The sequence below is a fragment of the Thermobia domestica genome, chromosome 5 (assembly GCF_964235325.1).
Source record: "Thermobia domestica chromosome 5, izTheDome1.hap1.1, whole genome shotgun sequence".
Taxonomy (NCBI): domain Eukaryota; kingdom Metazoa; phylum Arthropoda; class Insecta; order Zygentoma; family Lepismatidae; genus Thermobia; species Thermobia domestica.
In genome coordinates this window covers 263976945-263997031 of record NC_137458.1, presented here as the reverse complement: position 1 = coordinate 263997031, position 20087 = coordinate 263976945, and the positions used below count along the sequence as shown (strand labels likewise).

The window sequence follows — 20087 nt, the reverse complement described above, 5'->3', positions numbered from 1 at the left end:
TATTTGGTCTTTATAGTACTCTAAAATAGATATTAGAATATTTTTGAAAAATATTTAATTTTTTCTTGTTTTTTAGGCCGCCAACTTAAGTTGCCAAATGGCACATACATATTCAAAAAAGGGAACATTTTGGAAAGAAACAATTTTGAGCGAGAAAATACACTACGAAAACATAACTATTAAAATCAAGTTAATCCTTCCTTTACAGATCTTCAATCCTTCCTTCTTGAGTCTTTGAAACAATCCAGTTGAGTCTTTCTCCTCAAAACACATTGTAGCCAAAAACAGTGCTAACCTTAAGTCAATATATCATACAAAGAAAATGCAACGATGCTATGACGAAACAGACTCCAAAGTAACTTCATGATTAAAACCTCTAACGTCAATCCATGAATTTCTGCGCTATAAAGAAAAATTGCAGTGGCAACTTAAGTTGCCAAGGGGACACAATGGGTTAAGCAATTGTATCATCAAAACTCTTTATATAGCATCCGAGCACAGAACAACAAGGAGCAACTGTATTCAGGAATTAAATTGATCTTTGTAATAGGAGTATTAAAACTTTACATTAAATTAGAATTTGCGACTTTAGTTAGGAATCTAATATACGCAGTCATTCAGCCCACACATATCAATCAAATACAGTAAATAGAATTTCTATATATATATATATATATATGTATATATATATAATTCCTCTCCTACTTAAACTATATAAAATAAACTATAATCACTGGGATTCAATGTACAACACCAGTAACTCAATGTAAAAAAATTAATACACAAATCGTTTAACTTCATTTTACTCTCGATCTTTTATACTTTGATTTACTAAAACTTTTATTCAAAATTAAACTGATACATGTTAAAAATCAAACTCTTTCACTCCAGAGAAAAAAATATTTAATACTTAAATACCTTTTAAAGACCAAAAATAACCTAATATTTATACCGAAGTACACTAAAAGAAAATAATTGAAATGATTGTACATGAACATTATATACAACAGCAAATTAGTTTGGAATCTAAAGCTAATTAATAATAAATTTAGATCCTTTATACTATGTACGAAATATTGATACACTATACTTTAATATTCGACACAGTATGATATTTTAATATGAAACACTATACTGGATGTTAATATTCTCCGATTGTGATATATTACATAATGTATCGAGAGCTAGCAATCATCAAGCTTCACAAAGAACCGTAAACGTTGATTAAAATACTCTATAATACTACAAAATTAAAGGTGTTGTTAACGTTTTTTTTTGAATTGACATTAGTGTCAAATTCTATGATTATGACATTAGGTACTTAGAGGAAATATGAACACAGTTAAAGGAGATTGAAAATCTTTGGACTCTTGTGAAAAGATTTTATTTCGAACAAGTGATTATATGGGTATCACATTCAATCATGTAGATCGGAGTTTCCCGATCTTTCTGATGTCGCGGCACCCTCAGTGACTTCTAATGTCCTGTGGCCCTCTATAAATCAAAAATTATTAAAATAATATTCTTACATATCATAAAATGAAATGATTACTCCTTTCTTTACAACACTTAATGTATTACTTATAACAATGCAATACTGCTATAAATCGATATTCGAAAAAATACTAGCATATCAATTAGACATAATATTATGAACTTAACATTCACTTCATGTGATGGGTGATTCATCTTTCAGCTTAAGTGAGTAAGTTTGTTATTTCTTCTTTTATCCCTTATATTCTATTATTCTCGTTTTATTGAAACCTGCGTAATGTATGTTGCAAATATCCGAGATGTGGAAAACATAGATAAAGTTCAATGCAAAGAAAATGAACATTGGACTCCCTTTTAATCTCTGCTTGATCTCCGAAAATCCACGGACCATAAATTATTAAATACCAGTATACAAATATTTAGTAGATGTAATGAATGTAATGTCGTTTCCAGCAATTTCGTATCTCAATCGATTCTGGAGATATAAAAACATTGATAAAGTTTGCAACACTCCTTAAGCATCATGTGATTTCGAAAACTTGTTTCAAATACGAATACCATTAACGTTTGCACTAATGTAAAATGAAATGAAATGAAATCTTTGAGTTTTATGGCCCACGGTTATAATGCCTAGGTGAAAAGAGACACTGATGATGAGAAATAAGTGAAAATGGTGGAATGAAGAAAGTAGTAGGAAACAAAAGAAGCCCAAGGAAACCCACGTACGTGGTGCTTGTCTACCACAAAGTTCACTTGGCTCGAGCTGGGATCGAAGCAGGGACACCATGCACCACAGGTGAACACACTACCACTGAGTCACCGTGGCTCCTTTTGCATTAATGTACTGTACCAATCAAATGAAGGCAACTACTATTTTAAATTTCCCTCAAATGCTTAATTTTAAACTGTACAGAAATCTTTCGTTTTTCATATCTCCGGAGTAGTTGAGATATTAGATGAGAGATTGAGTAAGAGAGTTGATAACGAACAAGAACAAAATTAGCTTTCAAAGTTAAAAATTAGTGTAGAAAATCACATCTTCTGACAATTTTCTCGGATTCATCTTTGTGCTATATTTTTATTCAATGACTTTCTACTGTTATATTTACTGTTAATAACTATTACGGTGATTAAATTACTCTAAGAAAGTGCATGAAGTAAATACAAGAGTACAGTGTGCTTTATCCACGTCTTTGATTTATACTTCAATTGCTGTAAATTGCGCTATGATCTTTACTGCTATTGGAAACCATCTACGTGGTTGATTGGACTTGATACTTATCTAAACAGTCTCTCAAAACTAAGCCTTTAGAAGAAATATCATATTTTCAATCCCTTGTAAGTTTCATCCGATTTACTCTAAATACGTTGTATCATGCTCATAGTTTTTGACACTAAAAGTATTTTCAATGCGGGTTGCCTCATTCGTCTAATTTCCGTTATTACTTTTGTAGACGAATCAAGGTGCGGATGTTTATGATATTGTCGCGTCCTTAGTTTAAAAATTAATCTGGTATTATAAGTTTTTGTTTAACATTTAGATTTGAAGTACTTAATAATCTGATGTACTACAATTTGGAAAAGAAAGAAACAACATTTGTTAGGTGGGCAAGAATGTTAACCTGACATGTTGCAGAGAATGTGAAATAAATTCTCCTTTCTATATTTTCGTCGCTTTTTATCTACTGTTTTAAACGTTACAAACGATTTCAACATAGATGGTCCATTCACGGAGTGAAGTTATCTATGAAAGAATGACATATTTAAATTATAATTTATTTTTAAAATTCTTTATACCTTTATTGTACTCCCCAGCAAATGTAACTCCTAACCTTAGCTTTTTCAGATACTGTGGAAATATGGGATGTCACATGACAACTTGGCGCCGACGTAAGACACGACTGGAACTACGTCCAGAAACCCGATAGTTCTTCCCATCGGGGAAGCATAGGTTCATGAAAATACTTTGCGAAACACTGGAGAGAGAAGAGTCATCATATGCAAGAACGAAACGATGGATTTTTTTAAAAAAATAAATGTTGCAGCAAGAACAGTACGAGCGAACCACGCCTGAGACCACCAATGACATTCGGACGATCACAAAGGTCAAAGTGTGGTGTTATCGGAGCAAAATCTGCAGTGAGATTCGTGACAGACCCTGGACCATTCAGTTTGATCTAGAAATAAATAAAACACTAGAAGGAATTTCAACACCAGTTAGTCCCAGTCTCCAAGAAATTCAAAGTGCAAGCTGCTGTCGAGAATGCATTTTCTGTGATAGTAAGCATTTTCTAAAATGCAGAAGGTGTTCTTCTCGTTGATTCCCTGTACTAGGGTAGCACTTTCACAAGATCATATTTCGAAAATTTGACCAGTCAGTTACGAAATGTCATCGAACACAAGGTACATGAATAATTGGAGAAAGTTGTCACTTTCCATTGCGACAATGCTCCACCACACGCTTACTCTTCAGGCTCTGTACGTCGTGCGTTGGACATATGACTCTATCGCTAATACTCACCAAACTTACCAACCCCCCAACTTTTATATCTTCAAGAAGGTGAAGCAATACATGGAACTTGGGACACATTTTCAAATGCGTGATGTATACGTTGATGTTAAATGGCATGACGAACAGAAACAATCCTTTATTGTGAGGTCATATTAAAGCTGGAGAAATGATATGATACCTTTGTTAAACTGTAGGAATACTGTTAAAGTTCCTAAAAACCTAGAATTTAGCGCAGTTGTGTTAGGGCAATAGCTAGGCTCACTATTTTGAATCCGCTACTTCTCATCTATATCTATCTATATCTATCTATCATCTATGCACACATACATGTACTGTATATGTACACACAATATGTGTATGTGTGGTGTTTATATATATTACAGTAAACACAACCCTACAAGTGACAATTGCTCAAGGGACCAATCCTCAGTCTCTTCCAGAAATCTTTCTTTCACGAGAGGCGGAGATGCACACATTAAACTACTTTCTGAAATATTTGCTACGCTTGACTTCTCATGAGCTATTGTGACATCACTTTGATGGAATCTCATTACATTAATTATATTACAGTCACAGTGCATGGATCTAGTATTCATGTACAACTGAACATTATAGTCTGCCTCTTCAATTGCAGGTTCCAAATCTACATCATCTAAAATAATATCTACTATATTATTGTATCTGAGATCAATTTGTAGATTTGGAGACGAATATAGGAAATGAATTGTTTTGAGCTTCATTATGTTGTTACCAGATGCATTAAGCAAACGAATTTCTTTCCATTGCCTCCACTTCCGAGGTATATAGGAAATGTTATTGTTTGGAATTTCAAAAGTTTCTTCAATTAATAGACCAATAGTTTTAAATGTGTCATTTTCGATTAGGTTATTTCCAAGATTAAGAATGTTTAGATGAAAATCTACGTCTAATACAATGCCGTCGATATTATTAAACGACAAATCAATTATTTTCATATTTAATGGGATGTAAAAATAGCGTGGTCTGTCAGTAAACTCACGACATTTACGAAACTTATGACGTATACCAAAACGAAAATTGCTTGAAAGAATCAAAGAATAAGAAAAGTCTGGGGCTTGCACAATGTGATTGTGACTTAAGTCTAAGTACCTTAAATTTTTCAAAGAAACAAATGAATATTTATGCAGGCAGGCTATTGCATTGTTCCGTAACTCAAGCTTTTGAAGTGAAGTTAGCTTAAGAAATACCGTGTGTTCCATCGCAGTGTAATTGTTGTAGCTTAAGGTTAGAACACGAAGTTTTGGAAAATTAAATGTTGTTGGATGACCTTCTGAAAGTCTGTTATGATCAAGATACAGGGCTTCAATATTTCTAATATTTAACAAAAAATCGTCTGGAAGGTCGTAAATGAAATTTTCACCTAAATCAATCTCTTCCAAGTTATATGCACCTTCCAAGAATTGAGATGAAACATATTCAATTCCACAGTTTCTCATTTCTATCTTACGAAGTCGTCCTATGTCATTGAACTTCATATTATTTGTAATATTTGGAGCATAATTATACGAAATAGCAAAGTCCAAAACAAATCCTTCGAATGTTAGGTAGAAGATTGATAAATTATTATTTGATATATTAAAAGAAGAAAGGTTATATTTTGTAAACTCAGATATCCAATTATCTTCGCTCAAAGATAATTGAGTAAAGCTGAGGTCTACCACAGTGATAAACTTGAAACCAGGAAGAGCATTCCCAGGAAATGTTCTAAGCGGATTATTGTTTAAATACAATTTTTGTAAGTTTAAGAGAGAATTGAAACTTTGACTTAGAATTGATTTTATTTCGTTATGAGATAAATCTAATTCAGTTAGCTGAGTTAGTGTTTGGAACCAATTTGAATTAATCCTTTGGAATTTGTTTTTACGTAGATATAAACGTTCAAGTCTAATAACATCTTCAAATATACGTGGTGGTAAATCTTTAAGTTGCTTATGATTAGTAATCTGTAAATGATACAAGGTGCTAAGGTTGCGTAACAAATCATCCGGTATTTCCGATAAATCTGAATCCATAAGATATAATTCCTCTGTTATTTTAGGAAAGATACCACTGCGAATATTTTTAATATGCGCATATGAAATGCTAATGTTCTTAATTTGACAAAATTAGTTTCGCAACTGAAGAGGTTAGAGAGTGTTATATTGCAGAAATCTAACGACTCATCATTACGAGCTTCTAGGAATAATTCAAGATGATTCTCTGATTCTAGAAGACAATTGGTAGAATTACTGAGCTCTTCCATAAATTTACTATTAATAGTACAGTTCTTAATTCTTATTATTGTTTTCAATCTACTTGTATCTCTGGTATCATTGAAATACAGAAAAATGTTTCTAGGAATAAAAAACTCAGAGTTAGTTAAACATATAAATGTGAAAATCAGTTTCCTATCTTCCTCATACGATATGGCTGTAAAGTTTCGACCACAGTTAATTTTGGAGTAATCGACAGAATTCACTGGAGAACATTGTTGAGCTTCGGTCTTCATAGTAGCAGTGCCCCCACGTGACAGAATGGGAGTTACTACACAGAATAGAACGAGCCAAATCAAGGTATTGAATGAGTTCTTCATATTGACTCTTAAGTCCATGATTTAATTGATAGTCTAATTGAACTCAATTACACTCACATGTTACATTAATTATCTCCAAACTCTCTCAGAAGTTCTCTTTATCTAAAATATATTAAATAAGAATTAATTTACATGCTCTCTACAAATTTGCACAATCGATTTTATATTAATGTAAAACTATTTTAACCAAATTGTTACACATTTCCTTAATATTGATATAATTTGATAAACTAGATTATTTGAACCAGACCACAAAGTATATATCTTATCAAAAATTCAGAGGAACGATGGATATTTGTATCCTTTGTCTGCATAAGTTTCTAAGTAAAACTAGATCTAACTCGTATTAGTTTTATATGAAAATAGCCGCAAAATCACTAAGTTCTCTTCTGGTTCCTTTACAAGTGTTCTAGTATATATATATATATATATATATATATATATATATATATATATATATATATATATATATATATATATATATATATATGTTACCGTCAGAACCCGAAATTAGGTAAAACTAGAATTTCCTAGTTAAAACTAGTTTTCTCAAAGCCGTTTCGAAAGAACTAGTATTAACTAGTCAATACTAGAATTTACTATGTTAGTTAGGTAATTCTGGAATTAACGAAAAAGGCTATATAATGTGAATCATATACAGTTTTTACTAGTTAAAACTAGTTCTGACCAAAATGGATCAGTTAACAGTGTTTCTGCAAGTTCGGACTTGCTCCTACTGGGAAAGTATTGTTTTGTTTTCTCTAAGTCTGTTCGGAGCCTTTGTAAAGTGTGCAGGTGCGTCTCTCTTGTCGTGGCTACGCGTGTGTTAGTGTTTCGGGAAGTGTGAGGTGATTATTCATTGTAATGAGTCAGTCCGATAAAGAAACAATTTTGAAGGAAAGATTCTTCAAAGAAATTATTCGTTTGGAAAATGAAAAAGACAGTCTCTATAATGCAATGACCAAGGACGTTTACAGTAAACTTTTAACTGAAGTTGAAGAGGCAAAATCTGCTGCAAAGAAAACACCTTTACAGTACAGACGTTTGAAACGGTTTAATGTTTTGGAAACTGGTGAAACAAAAAAACTGGTGTCGAATAGTGAGCCTGTGAAGTACTACTTACCTGCCGAGGAGATCTTTGATGTTATTGAAGCATCACATGTTGCTGTGGGACACGGAGGTCGAGATAGAATTAAAGCTGAAACTTCTAGGAAATATGCCAACGTTACGACTCAAATGATAAATATTTTTCTGTCAATGTGTGAAACATGTCAACGGAAGAAAAGTATGAAAAAGAAGGGCTTTGTTTCTAAGCCAATACTTCACACAGAAATGAACAGCCGATGTCAAGTGGACCTGATAGACATGCAAGCACACCCTGATCGTAAGTTCAAGTTTATCATGGTATACCAGGATCATCTGACGAAGTTTGTCTTACTGCGAGCGCTGCAAACCAAAAGAGCTGAAGAAGTAGCCTACCAACTGACAGACATATTTTTGACATTTGGTGCCCCCTGCATTTTACATTCTGATAATGGCAGAGAGTTTGTTAATTCTGTCATCAAGGAACTAACGACACTCTGGCCTGAGTTAAAGTTAGTCAACGGAAAGCCCAGGCACAGCCAAAGCCAAGGGTCAGTAGAACGGGCAAATCAAGATATAGAAAATATGCTTGCCTCGTGGATGCATGATAATAAAACAACAAACTGGTCAAATGGTCTCCGCTTTGTTCAGTTTATGAAAAATCGAGCTTATCATTCCGGAATAAAACAGTCTCCATACCGTGCGATGTTCGGCATTGAGCCAAGAGTAGGACTTACGACTTCAGCACTGTCATCAGATGTTCTCCAAAACATAAACGATGAGGACGACCTCGTGAGTATTATTGAGGACATGAATGAGCGCCTTAGTGAACATGAAACATTTGATGAAGGAGAAAATGAGGCTGGTCCTAGTGCGGTTGATATCACATCATCCAGGAAAGAAGCACGTGAAAATTTGTCAAAGCAGGCCAAGAAAATGAAACGTATCTCTGATGCCACCCATCCACCTGTTGAAGTGGGAGATAATGTCATAATACCAATCCCGGATGTGGACAGAGCAAAGGCGGATTTTCGGAATGTCATTGGAGTTGTTCTAGAAAAAAATGAAGATCTGCACAAGATTGGAACCAAGGATGGAAAGCTGGATAAATTATATTGCAGGTAAGTTTTCTGTCTTTTATGTGCTCCTTATTGATAGAATTTGTATTAACGTCCTAAACAAGCTAAGGAGCTTTTAACGACGGGACCTACAGGTTAAAGTATGATCCGAACCATTGCTCGGGTTTGTATTGGAGGCGGAGGGCTCCCAGCGGGATTTAGAGCCCGCGACCACGCCCGCAGAAGGCCTTAAGCATTTTCATTTAAGGCCTTTAAGCATCTCTGGTACGAGATAGCATATGGGAAGGAAGTTGGTTAAGGCCTAGTTTTATAGGCACTATCACATTCTTTGATTGGTATGAGAGGGATAAAAGCTGGAAATCCTCAGTCAGGATGGTGGGCCGCTGGACGCGAACTTGCGACCTTCCGAATGCGAAGCCAGCACTTTACCAACTGATCTATGGCCGCTCGGTAATTAAGAGCTATATTGTATATGTTAACGCTGTTGACTAAGCTCCCCACCACTTTCTTTTCTTTCTTTTTCTTAAGATTGTGGGAAGTTGTAGGTCACTATCACAATTTTGGATAGCAAGCAAGATAGAAATTAATAAGTCTGTGATCTGAAAGGATTATTCCTGTAAACAACTTATTTTTTTGTTTAGATTTTTGAGTAGTCAGCGTGTGACATCATTATTCACAGCTATTTAAATTTCTATACAGAAAGTAAATTGTTTACAGCGCTGATCCTTTTAGATCATAGAATTACTTAAATTCTGTCTTGCTTGCTTTCCAAAATGGTGATAGTGACCTACAACTTCTCACAATCTTCAAAAAACGGAAAAATTAATGGGGAGGAGTTTGGTCAAGTGTTTTATACGTATCTGTAATATTATTATTAACCGAAATAATGATGGATTCTTCACATAATTTTATGTCAAAATAATTTTCTGTTATAATGTCCATTATGTTTTTCCGGAACCGATTTAATAATGTGTAATCCATCTGTTGTTGTCTGCTGTGTACTCACCAGTAGATTGATAACATGTCACGAACTTGATCCCGGTAAAAGACTGTTGTTTAGCTTGTGAAACCGGTACTCGTGAAATGTGCTTTAGTGCATAGGCGTTTTTGTAGGAAATACGCAGATTAACTACCGGTGTTTCTCTGAAATACTAATTATGACGATGTGGAAATTGTGCGTTAAAATACATTATTATTTTGTTTTGAAAAGTCATTATTATTTTTTAATATAAGTGATTCAGGATTCCCACACCATGTGATTAAACAAAATGTGTCTGTTGTAGGTCTGAATTCGACATTTGCCACGAGCAGTTCCTGACACCAGTCGAAGTACCAGATACTGAAATTTCGTTGAGAACTGCAGCCAGGGAAGCAGCATTAACCCCACAAGGGTTCACACGTTGTGTGTGCAAGAAAGCATGTATTTCGAAAAGATGCTTGTGCAAGAAAAAAGGTTTTCTCTGCAACTCAAAATGCCATGATAGTTTACCTTGTGGTAACAAATAGAAACATTTCAGATGTTTTAGCAATAAAAACGTTTTTCTTTGTATTTCATAATAAATATACAATATTACGTCAGTAGATTTGCTTTGGCACCACCGAATTGAATAAGTAGTAGTGCAATATTAGTGTGTATTTTACCTTGTGCTAACATACAAAAGCATTTCAGATATTTCTGCAAAACGGAAGTCTTTTCTGTGTATTTCTTAATAAATAAGTGTTTCTACAGAATTGTATTTGAACGACAAGGATTCACATGTTATGCATGCAAGAGGGCTTATATTTCGCAAGGTACTGCAAAAACAAAGGATTTCTATGATATTGTGAGTGCCATAATACTTTTTAGAAATATATAGAAACATTTATGATGTTTGTGCAAAAGAAAAGTTATTTCTAAGTGTCTTAAAATAAATACATTTCTTCAGGTTTCACTAGTAATGTTGTATTTTAATGAAAATAAATAGTAAACTACGCATTCTTAATAAGCGTTGTCAATTTTACAATTCACTAGTTAATACTGAGTTAATACGAAAGGCTGACGAAACTAGTTTTAACTAGGGTATTCTGGTTTCAACAGATTTCGGGTTTTGACGGTAACACATTTCAGTTAATACTAGTTTTGACTAGTAATAACACGTTTTAACTAGAAGGAAAAATAGTAAAAACTAGAACTACCTAACTAACATCGTAAATTCTAGTATTGACTAGTTAATACTAGTTCTTTCGAAGCGGCTTTGAGAAAACTAGTTTTAACTAGGAAATTCTAGTTTTACCTAATTTCGGGTTCTGACGGTAACATATATATATATATGCATCTTTAGTCACACGACATATGTTCAGAAGGTAGTCGATCTCGTTCCACACATTTTGTAGCGTCGTCCTGCCAATACTCTGTACTGAAGCATTGATACGTTCCCAGAACTCCATTAATAAATGTCATGATGGGGGTACATGGGGATACAAACTTGGTGAGTTGGCGGTTATTTTCATATATATATATATATCTTATGTTGGATCTTATGTTGGTACGTGTAGTATGTTTGCAAATATAGCTTTTGAAAATGAAAGAATCATTTACAGTACCTCTGTATTTGGTTTGGTACACTTCTGATCACAAAATCCTAGACTGACGTCCAAAGACTAAGTCCAAAGAAACGATTTAGATCCTTACAAATTTCCTTAGGTCTGACTCATTTTCCCTGCATTATTTTCACATATCAATTTGGAAATTGAACAATAATATTAGTGAATGCATAACGTAGTTGTTTCATTGTACGATATACGAGAAAAACAGTTGCTATACAGGAAAATACTGTAATTTTAAATTGCAAATTTAATGGATGATATGAGATCGAAGTAATGGCAATGTCATAAGTACATACAAACTATGACAAGTAACTACCTGTTTTGCGTGTTTTCTTGTTTCACTGCCAATTCGAATGTGTTCATAACATGTTTTTGTACGGCGACCTTCCTTAAAATGAAAACAAAGGAGTACTTTATCAAAATTATATCAAAATCAGCGTGGTGCTGGTAATGATGTACTAAAATATTTTGCTTTTTTTCTGGAAATTTATGATTCAGCTATTCATCTGTTGGGGCAGCGGTGACTTAGTGGTAGAGCATTCACCTCTGGTGCATGGGGTTGTAGTTTCGATCCCAGCTCGCGCCAAGTGAACTTTGTGATGAACCAACATCATATGCGTGTGTTTTCTCGGGGTTCCGTTTCCTGGCACCTTCTTCATTCCACCATTGCATGCATTTCTCATTATCACTGTCTCCTTCAGCCTAGGCGGCATAACTATGGGACGTAAAACTTAAAGATTTCGATTTTTTCAGTTTATTCATCTGTTGCATAGGAGAAAGGAAAGCCGGCCTTGTTTCCGAAATATTCAAAATCTCGAAAGAAAGAAACAAGATGACATTTTCAGTATTACAATCTTCATGAAACTGCAAGATTACATGTTGGTTCTGCGCATAATGGGATGTTCTTTTTTCTCAAAACTATAATTCTTTCAGTAAAGCATTAACGTTGTTGTTACTTATTTTCTGTTATGTAACGGAACAGAACAGAACACAACAGAAAATAGAAAGGCAGCCAGTTTATTGGAATTGAAGTGATTGTTGAAAAGTGGAAAAGATAATAGAGGTATCGTTGCCGAAGTAAGAATGACTTACCATAAACAATACCGTCAACCCACTCCTTCCATGATCCCTGATCTCTATCAAACACGAAAATTATTTCAACGCAGGCTTCGTTTCTCTAATTCATTTGAGAAGTGTCTGTGAGTGGAATTGATAAGAGTTTATCTCTGTTTCGTGTTTCGGTTACAGTCAATTTCGACGTGTATTTTCGCATGATATAAAACTGTGGACGCAAGATACTCGTGACAAATTGGTTAAGTGACGTACCTATGGTCATATTTTGAACCTCACGAAACTTCAAATTCGACGATGGTGCGAAAGTGTCTCTCTGAAAAAGACAGAGGATCTACTCAATGAAAATACTGATGTTGAAGACTTGGAGGAACATGTGTTGGATGAAGCAGAGGAACATATTGGAGAAGCGAGAAAGGGGATCGATAATGAGGTTGTTATTGATGGAGATGATGAGGAATCTGACAACGATCCTCAGCCCTCAACTAGTCAAGCCCCAGACTGGGTGAGGGCCCCAACTGTTTCACAATTCAGTGGAGCAATTGTAGTATCAGTAAGGAATCTTACAGACACGATCCCTTTCGTGTTCTTTTTGCTACTGCTGACGAAAAAAGCGCTCGATATTTGTTGCGATCAATACGGAATTGATTTGGGAGAACAAAAGCATCAGGTTACTCTTCAAGAATTATATCTCTTTTAGGTTATACTTATAAATATGGAACACGAAATCAAACCGATGTTCAGACACTATTGCTCGACTGACGAACTCAATCACCAGTCATGGTTCGGTGACACCATGCCCCGCGATAGATTCCTTTACATTCTTAGCTATCTTCATTTGTAAGACCATCTGAAAGCTCAAAATTGTGCTACAGATCCCAATTATGACAAGTTATGGATGTTTAGCACGGTCCAACTGAAAAGTTTTCTCTGGATGAAGTTATTGTCCCATTCAGAGGCCGTATGAGCTTCAAACAGTATATTCTGGAAAAGCACAAGAGATTCGAGGTGTAGGTGTTCGAGCTCGGTTGAGCCAACGGATATACTTGGAACATGCTTATGTACTTCGGAAGGATGCATGATTCGGATACTTCTGAGAGGATTGTGACCCAACTTATAGTTCAAAAATTTCGAAATTAGTTGGGGGAGTTGGCCATAAAGTTTTTATGGATAAATATTTCTCCTAAATTGTTTGATGAACTAAGGTTCTTAAATATTTATTGCTGCGGTACGGCTGCACCGCAGAGTAAGAACATGTCACTTGACCTTTCTTTTAACATATGAAGAAAGGCAACCTGGATATATACGTTAGAGATGATCTTACCACAGTACGATGAAAGGATAAACGTGATGTTTATGTTGTCACAAATATGAACGTTGCACCACAAATGGGGACATTCCTATTCTCAGATGGAGATATCCATAAGCATGATGTAGTACAAGACTACAACTTGAATATGAGATATGTCGATCTTGCAGATCGGATGGCCAATTCGTACATCGCAGCGAGAAGGACCAGAAAGTGGCCTACGAAGTTGTTCCTCCATTTCGTCAACATCGTTCTGGTGAATTCATTTACAGTATGTCCCAAAGCTCCATCGACGCATTTGGAGTTTCGGGAGCAGGTCGTGCGTGGATTGGTGGCTCTAGTGAAACAGGGGGTTCCCACTCGTTAATTTGTCCCAGCACGCAGATGTGTAACCATAAACAATCCATCCAGGGACATCTTGGAACATATTCCATCTAAACTCAAATACCGTAGACGCTGTCTAGTTTGTACATAAACAGGGTTTGTAAAGATACCTGAATTTTTTTTTTACCTGCTGCAATGTTCCACTCTGCGTCCCAGACTGGTATCGACGGTTACATAGTCAGTAGTAGTCGTAAGTACATTTTTCTTTGCTATGAGTTTCGTTCTGAATTTTCATCTTGCTTTGCATTGCAGCAATAGCTACTATTTTTTATATTATTGTCACACGTGTATTGCATACACTTTAGCTTCGTTTTGTCAGGACTGACTGGAAGGGTTGCTACTTCCCCGAAGTATACTTGTCTTATTTTTAGGATGTTTTGTTTCTTCTTCTTCCTTTTCTACGAATAGGACGGGAATTACAGATGTAATACATCGTTGGAATTAGTATTCCATAAGCTTTACAACGAGGCATAAATCATTACCTTGTGATAATAACGGAGATTACTAGGGCCCGCAAGGTGAGAGTCTATGATTTCATTCAAATCACTGTCCTATGTATAAAGGTTAATTGTTTACGGTAAGCATTTTTGTGGATTTAAATTTTAATGGTATCTAAGTTCTAATGACGTGCATGTTTCTCGCTCCGAAAGAACATTTCTTGTTTCAGCAGTTCGGTTATCAATAATATTAAAAAGAAATTATTTTTCTGACAATTTTTTGCTACTTCGATTTTCTGAAAGAGGATTATGAATTTTAATGATGTGTTTTGTTTTTAATCAATTAAGGTGAGCAATGTTAACTGCGTAAGTTAGAAAAATGATACATTTGTAGTAAGAAGTTAAGTGAGTCTATGTCACTATTGAAATTGCATTGTGACAAGTTGTCACTTACTTATTGTTAAACGCACAGGAACGAAAAATATAAATATATATATATATAAGAACAAGTATGAGAACAGTAAAGAAATGAAAGATTAAGCAGGATATTATTGTGCGTAGGAAATGGTTGCTCAGTTGCTTAAGACCATAATATATCTAAGACCTCCGCTAATTAAGAGCAGTTACTTTTCAATCAACCATCTCCTCATGTGACAATTCCCTTTTTTCGATTTACAGGAACTAAGCTTACTAGCGTTTCCCTCTGTTCCTAGTAAGGACAGAACAAAGTTGATGCGTTTGTGCGAGCGTGAGTCTGTAGGGACCAAGCGTGAAGTACGGTGGGTATATGCAAAAAGGATTTTTCGTGCAGACATCAAGCATCAATCTATAGTAGATGGAAAGTACAGGCAAGAATTGTATGTATTTTGAAACTGGGAATCCAGAACGAGTGGTGTCTGTAGGGGGCAGACGCAAAGACACTGTCACTAAGTACAGAAACGATTAATCATAAGAAAAATATATATCAACCAACGTTAACTGTCCATTACAAGCGGCAGTTTGATCGTGCTTGCATGTTTTGATTAGTGTCTCGCAAGTGCACGTTTGGTGCACGCAGTTCCGGGTTCGATTCCCGGTAGTAGAGGATTAAAAATTTTAACTCAATACTGTGTTTCAGATTACAGCTTAGGCTGAAAATTTATGTCTAATATAACTTCCGTGCTGGAAAAGGATGGTACACTTCAACAAAGAATTCTTCAGTTGTCTTATATGGCACATTATCCTTAGTTTTTAAGTTACCGACTTGTACGAGTTGAATTGTACTACGATTTGTGTTTCATAGCTTTGTTATTTATCCCACATATCCTATTTCAAATGTCTGAAGAGACAAAATCCAACTTTAGGAAGCGGAAACAACGTTCTCAGACATTGTATATTGGCGGAGGATTATAAAGATGATTTGCAGAGACAAGCTAAGCTATGCCAACAATTGAGATGATCACTCCTCATTTGGATATTGACATCAAAAGTGATTAAAAATATTGCGTTACATAGACATATTTCGGAACAAAAAAAATCTCTTAAAAAACAATAGTATTTCTATTGTGCGTTAATCAAATTTTTGAATAATTTATTTTGAAGAGCGTGCTGCAGTTAATTTTGTCTTTTAAAGAGTTCTCTGAATGTTATGGCAAAATTCGATTAACAAGCTTGAACTTTTGAGAAAATGAATTGTGTAAGTGCATATCCAAGGATGTTGAAATAAGCCCGTAATGAAAACATCTTGTTCCTTGTATAGTTGAAAAAACATCAAAGTAATTTATTATATACTATAATACTTTTTATAACATTTCTTTTTTCGTACTTCATGCATTATGTTCCTTCGAAGTTTAATAACATATAACAACGCAACCACTTCAAAATTAGTTAATTTTAATTTTTTTTATGAAAATATATTTTAAGAAAGAGTATGGTCAAATATCAAAATGTTCTTTATCAAAAGTACTATTTTGCCCTGTACTGTATTATATAAGAGTCATAGACAGATTGAATAGAGGGGGAGGAAAAAGAGGTTACTTTTACTTTACCAACTTTGCTTCCGAAAAATACAAGTGGTTACTTGGCAATGTTACGTATCTTAATATTTGGATCATAGTTACAATATCATGATTGAAGGAATAAAAATGTAATGATTTTTTTTTTAGTTTAACGTCCTCACTTATGCCTTTTAGGCTAAAGAGAAAGGATAATCAGGGTAATTTATAATGGTGTTATTACTAGTACACTGTTCTTAAGAAAATATACTCATCCGAAAGGCAGATTCAGTTAGCTATTGCATTTAGATTTACTTAAATATTGTATTATAATTACACTATACTCAGCAGATCACGGATGTAACGAAACAACAATGGAAAGCAATTGAAGGTACTTAAGAGGTTGCTATAAATGAAAATTTTCTGGATGGGAAAAGTACTCGATGATGATAATGTTTGCAAATATTGGAGAGTAATGTGGGACAATAGAGAGAAAAAAACATTTCAGAATTTATGTTACATTCAATATCACATATGCCAAAAAGAAAAATGGAAGAAATTTTAAGGTAATAAGCGATGTTTAAAAAAACAGTTATGATCAATATACAAGAATGAACATTTCATGTACAGCATAAGATTATTGATGATGGTGATGATGATATGGAACCGAATCACTATCACCAGCTAAGTTTGAGTACTTACTGCCTACAACTGGCGATTGGGAACCACAAATCTCCAATTTCCTACGCTGAAAACAGTGACTAATATTGTAGGATTATTTCCAACCTGAGTGATAAGATGGAACCATAACACTTTGACTCCTATTGTTACATCGATTCCCACGAAGCTCAAGTCCAACGATGTATATTTATATCGCCCACCTCAAAAATCTAAATAAAATATCATGTTTTATGACCAGTGTTCGAAGTGGAAAACAAGCAGAGGCGGTATGTTTAATTGCGATTTTGACTCGACATACCGGCTATCTAAATGCTGAAATGCAGTGAGAGTATGTTGCCTAAAAGATTGCATTTCTATTTACATAATGACTGAAAACCATTGGAGAACTTTGTAATAACGGGGGAGGGGGGATGGACAGACTTTGATTCCTTGCCAACATTTTTCTAAAAAAAAAAAATGTAAAAATATCCTCTTATGTTGTATTATAGAGAATTGTACATGAAAATGCTCAATTGCTAAATAAGGATATTAACAATTTCCTGCGGGAAAACTCCCAGTATCCCACTCGACTGTGGGGTATTCCAAACACAGTAGACAACCCTTAAATCCGCCAATGCTCAAAACACGACATTTATGTGCATTAATGGAAGAAGACACAAAGAGTTAAATAAAAAAAGAAACAATTCAAAATGGCACATCAAAATATAAACTAGGTAATTTCTTTGAAGACATCTCATTTTAAAAACATAAGATAGGAAAAAGATAACAAAAATGTCGGTGTTGTACACTTAGAAATTATTTCTACCTAACAAATAAAATATTTTTTATGTGCAAAGCTATCGTCAATTACTGTGTATAAAAATGAGTTTATTAAAAGTGTTTATCATCTACTTTCCGCTGACGGTATGTTTTAATCATTGGAAAACCAGAGACGGTATGCCTTCATCATTGAAAAACCACAGACGGTATGACATACCACAGCATACCGTCTCGCTTCGACCACTGAGCTGTATCAAATGATACGTATAAGTGTAGAAGTTCATGCTTAGTTTTCGAGATAATGAAAGAAAGAATTCGTTTGTAAACCTAAAAATTGGCGCAGTACGAGAATCATGATACTTGTTACGATGCAACTGATTCTGAAATATACCCTCTTCATTATGACACTAGGAATAACAATACATAATAGAGTTAATGAAGGATAACCAAAAATTAACATTAAATTAAAATTAAATGTATTTTTCACTAAAATAGTGCTCATTGAAAATACGAGGAGCAGTCGAAAAGTTCCCGGAATGAGCCGTCGCGCAGGTTTGGATGTCTTCTACGGTGGCAAAACGGTTACCTTTGAGGCCTTTTATGATCTTGGAGAAGAGCCAGAAATCCGGTGATGCTAAATCCGGTGAGTATGGATGCTGGTAGCTGCGGAGAGTGTCCGCTAGCCATTTCGATGCTGCGGTGAGTATGGTCTCTGCCAGCCATTTTGTCACTGTAGAGGACACCCAAACCAACTCGACAGCTGAACTTCGGAACATACCAAAACAGGACTTTCAACTTTGTTTCCAGCAATGGCAGGAGCGGTGAAACAAGTGAATGTGTTCTTAAGGAGCCTGTTTTGAAGACGATTCAGTGAATGTGTACTTATATTGTGGTAATAAATAGTTGAAACATATAGACTGCTCCTCGTATCGAAATAAGTCGATAGATCATATCGATGTGAACAAAATAATATTTTTGTCTATAAATTCTAGTGCGTAGTTACCAGTGAGAGATCTAGAAGGTAAAAACTTGGCGCGCGGAGAGGAGGGGGGGACAGCCAGAACCCAGACTATGATAGGTATATCATGAGTTTACGCAAATCATTTTATACCCTCTTCTTGTATATCTCCCAATTTAACTGTTGCTTGAGCAGTTTAAATAATGCCACCAGGTGAAGCTAGTCAAAGAGAAGTTGCTCTACTGTATGAATGTATCTCAAATAGTATGGGGGCGCGGTGGATCAGTGGTTCACCTCCGGTGCTTGGAGTCTCTGGTTCGATCCCAGCTGGCGCCGTGTGGACTTTGTGGTGGACAAACACCGTGCTCATGGGTTTTCTCGGGGTTTTCCCGTTTCATCCTACTTGCTTCATTCCACCATTTCACTCATTTCTTATCATCACCGTCTCCTTTAGCCTAACCGTCATAATCGTGGGAAGTAAAACTTAAGGAGTTCATTTCATTTTCAAATAGTATATTTTAAAAACTGTCTGGGTTATTGAGTGAGCCCTTCAATTCAAGTGCTTTCTGTGACAAACACGCAAAGAAGTGACAATTTCTTGAATATGGAGAACATGGATATTAATTTTATATCAATACTCTTTCTTGTGATTACAAATGATATGTATTACTCAGGAAAACTTTGAAAGAAATTGTAACAATTAATTTTTGCATCGCGAGTAAAATAACAGAAAGTACATAACTTTGTTGCTATATATTTTAATTTTCTTATATTTTACTACCAGCATACAGTGGCACATCACATAATGGTGATCCATACAAGAACTAATCCGCCGATTGCCTGTGTTCGCAAATTGATTTACAATATTTCGTGGGTCCTGCAGAAGTTTCTAATTTAACTCTCTCCCAATGGATATTATGACTCGATTGGACGTTGACATTGTGGACGTCAAGTATTGTTTTACACAGTGTTCGAAGTGGAAAAAGAGCAGAGGTGGTATGTTTTATTACTATTTTGACTCGACATACCGGCTATCTAAATATTGAAGTGCAGTGATGGTATGTTGCCTAAAAAATTGCATTTTTATTTCCATTATGAATCAAAACCATGGGAGAACTTTTTGTAGTTATGCGTGGGGTATGGATAAAAT

General features: G+C 35.0%; 1 protein-coding gene and 1 long non-coding RNA gene across 2 annotated transcripts in view; one reads left to right on the top strand and one right to left on the bottom strand.

Annotated features, from left to right (window-relative positions):
* The window catches only part of LOC145686568 (uncharacterized), an 86796-nt gene that overhangs the window by 56589 nt on the left and 10120 nt on the right, over positions 1–20087 (bottom strand). The gene's annotated exons all lie outside the window — the stretch shown is intronic.
* On the top strand, positions 7821–10699 carry LOC145684837 (KRAB domain-containing protein 2-like). The gene is made up of 2 exons (XM_081757201.1): positions 7821–8821; positions 10063–10699. The coding sequence occupies exons 1-2, from the start codon at positions 7854–7856 to the stop codon at positions 10283–10285; spliced, it is 1191 nt and encodes a 396-aa protein (XP_081613327.1). The 5' UTR covers positions 7821–7853; the 3' UTR covers positions 10286–10699.

What these genes read in the sequence shown, in the direction of transcription:
- LOC145684837 (XM_081757201.1), top strand. Translation starts at nt 7,854, where the DNA reads ATGATAAATATTTTTCTGTCAATGTGTGAAACATGTCAACGGAAGAAA. An exon ending in CTGGATAAATTATATTGCAG is followed by an intron (nt 8,822 to 10,062) that starts GTAAGTTTTCTG and finishes TGTCTGTTGTAG; the next exon opens with GTCTGAATTCGACATTTGCC.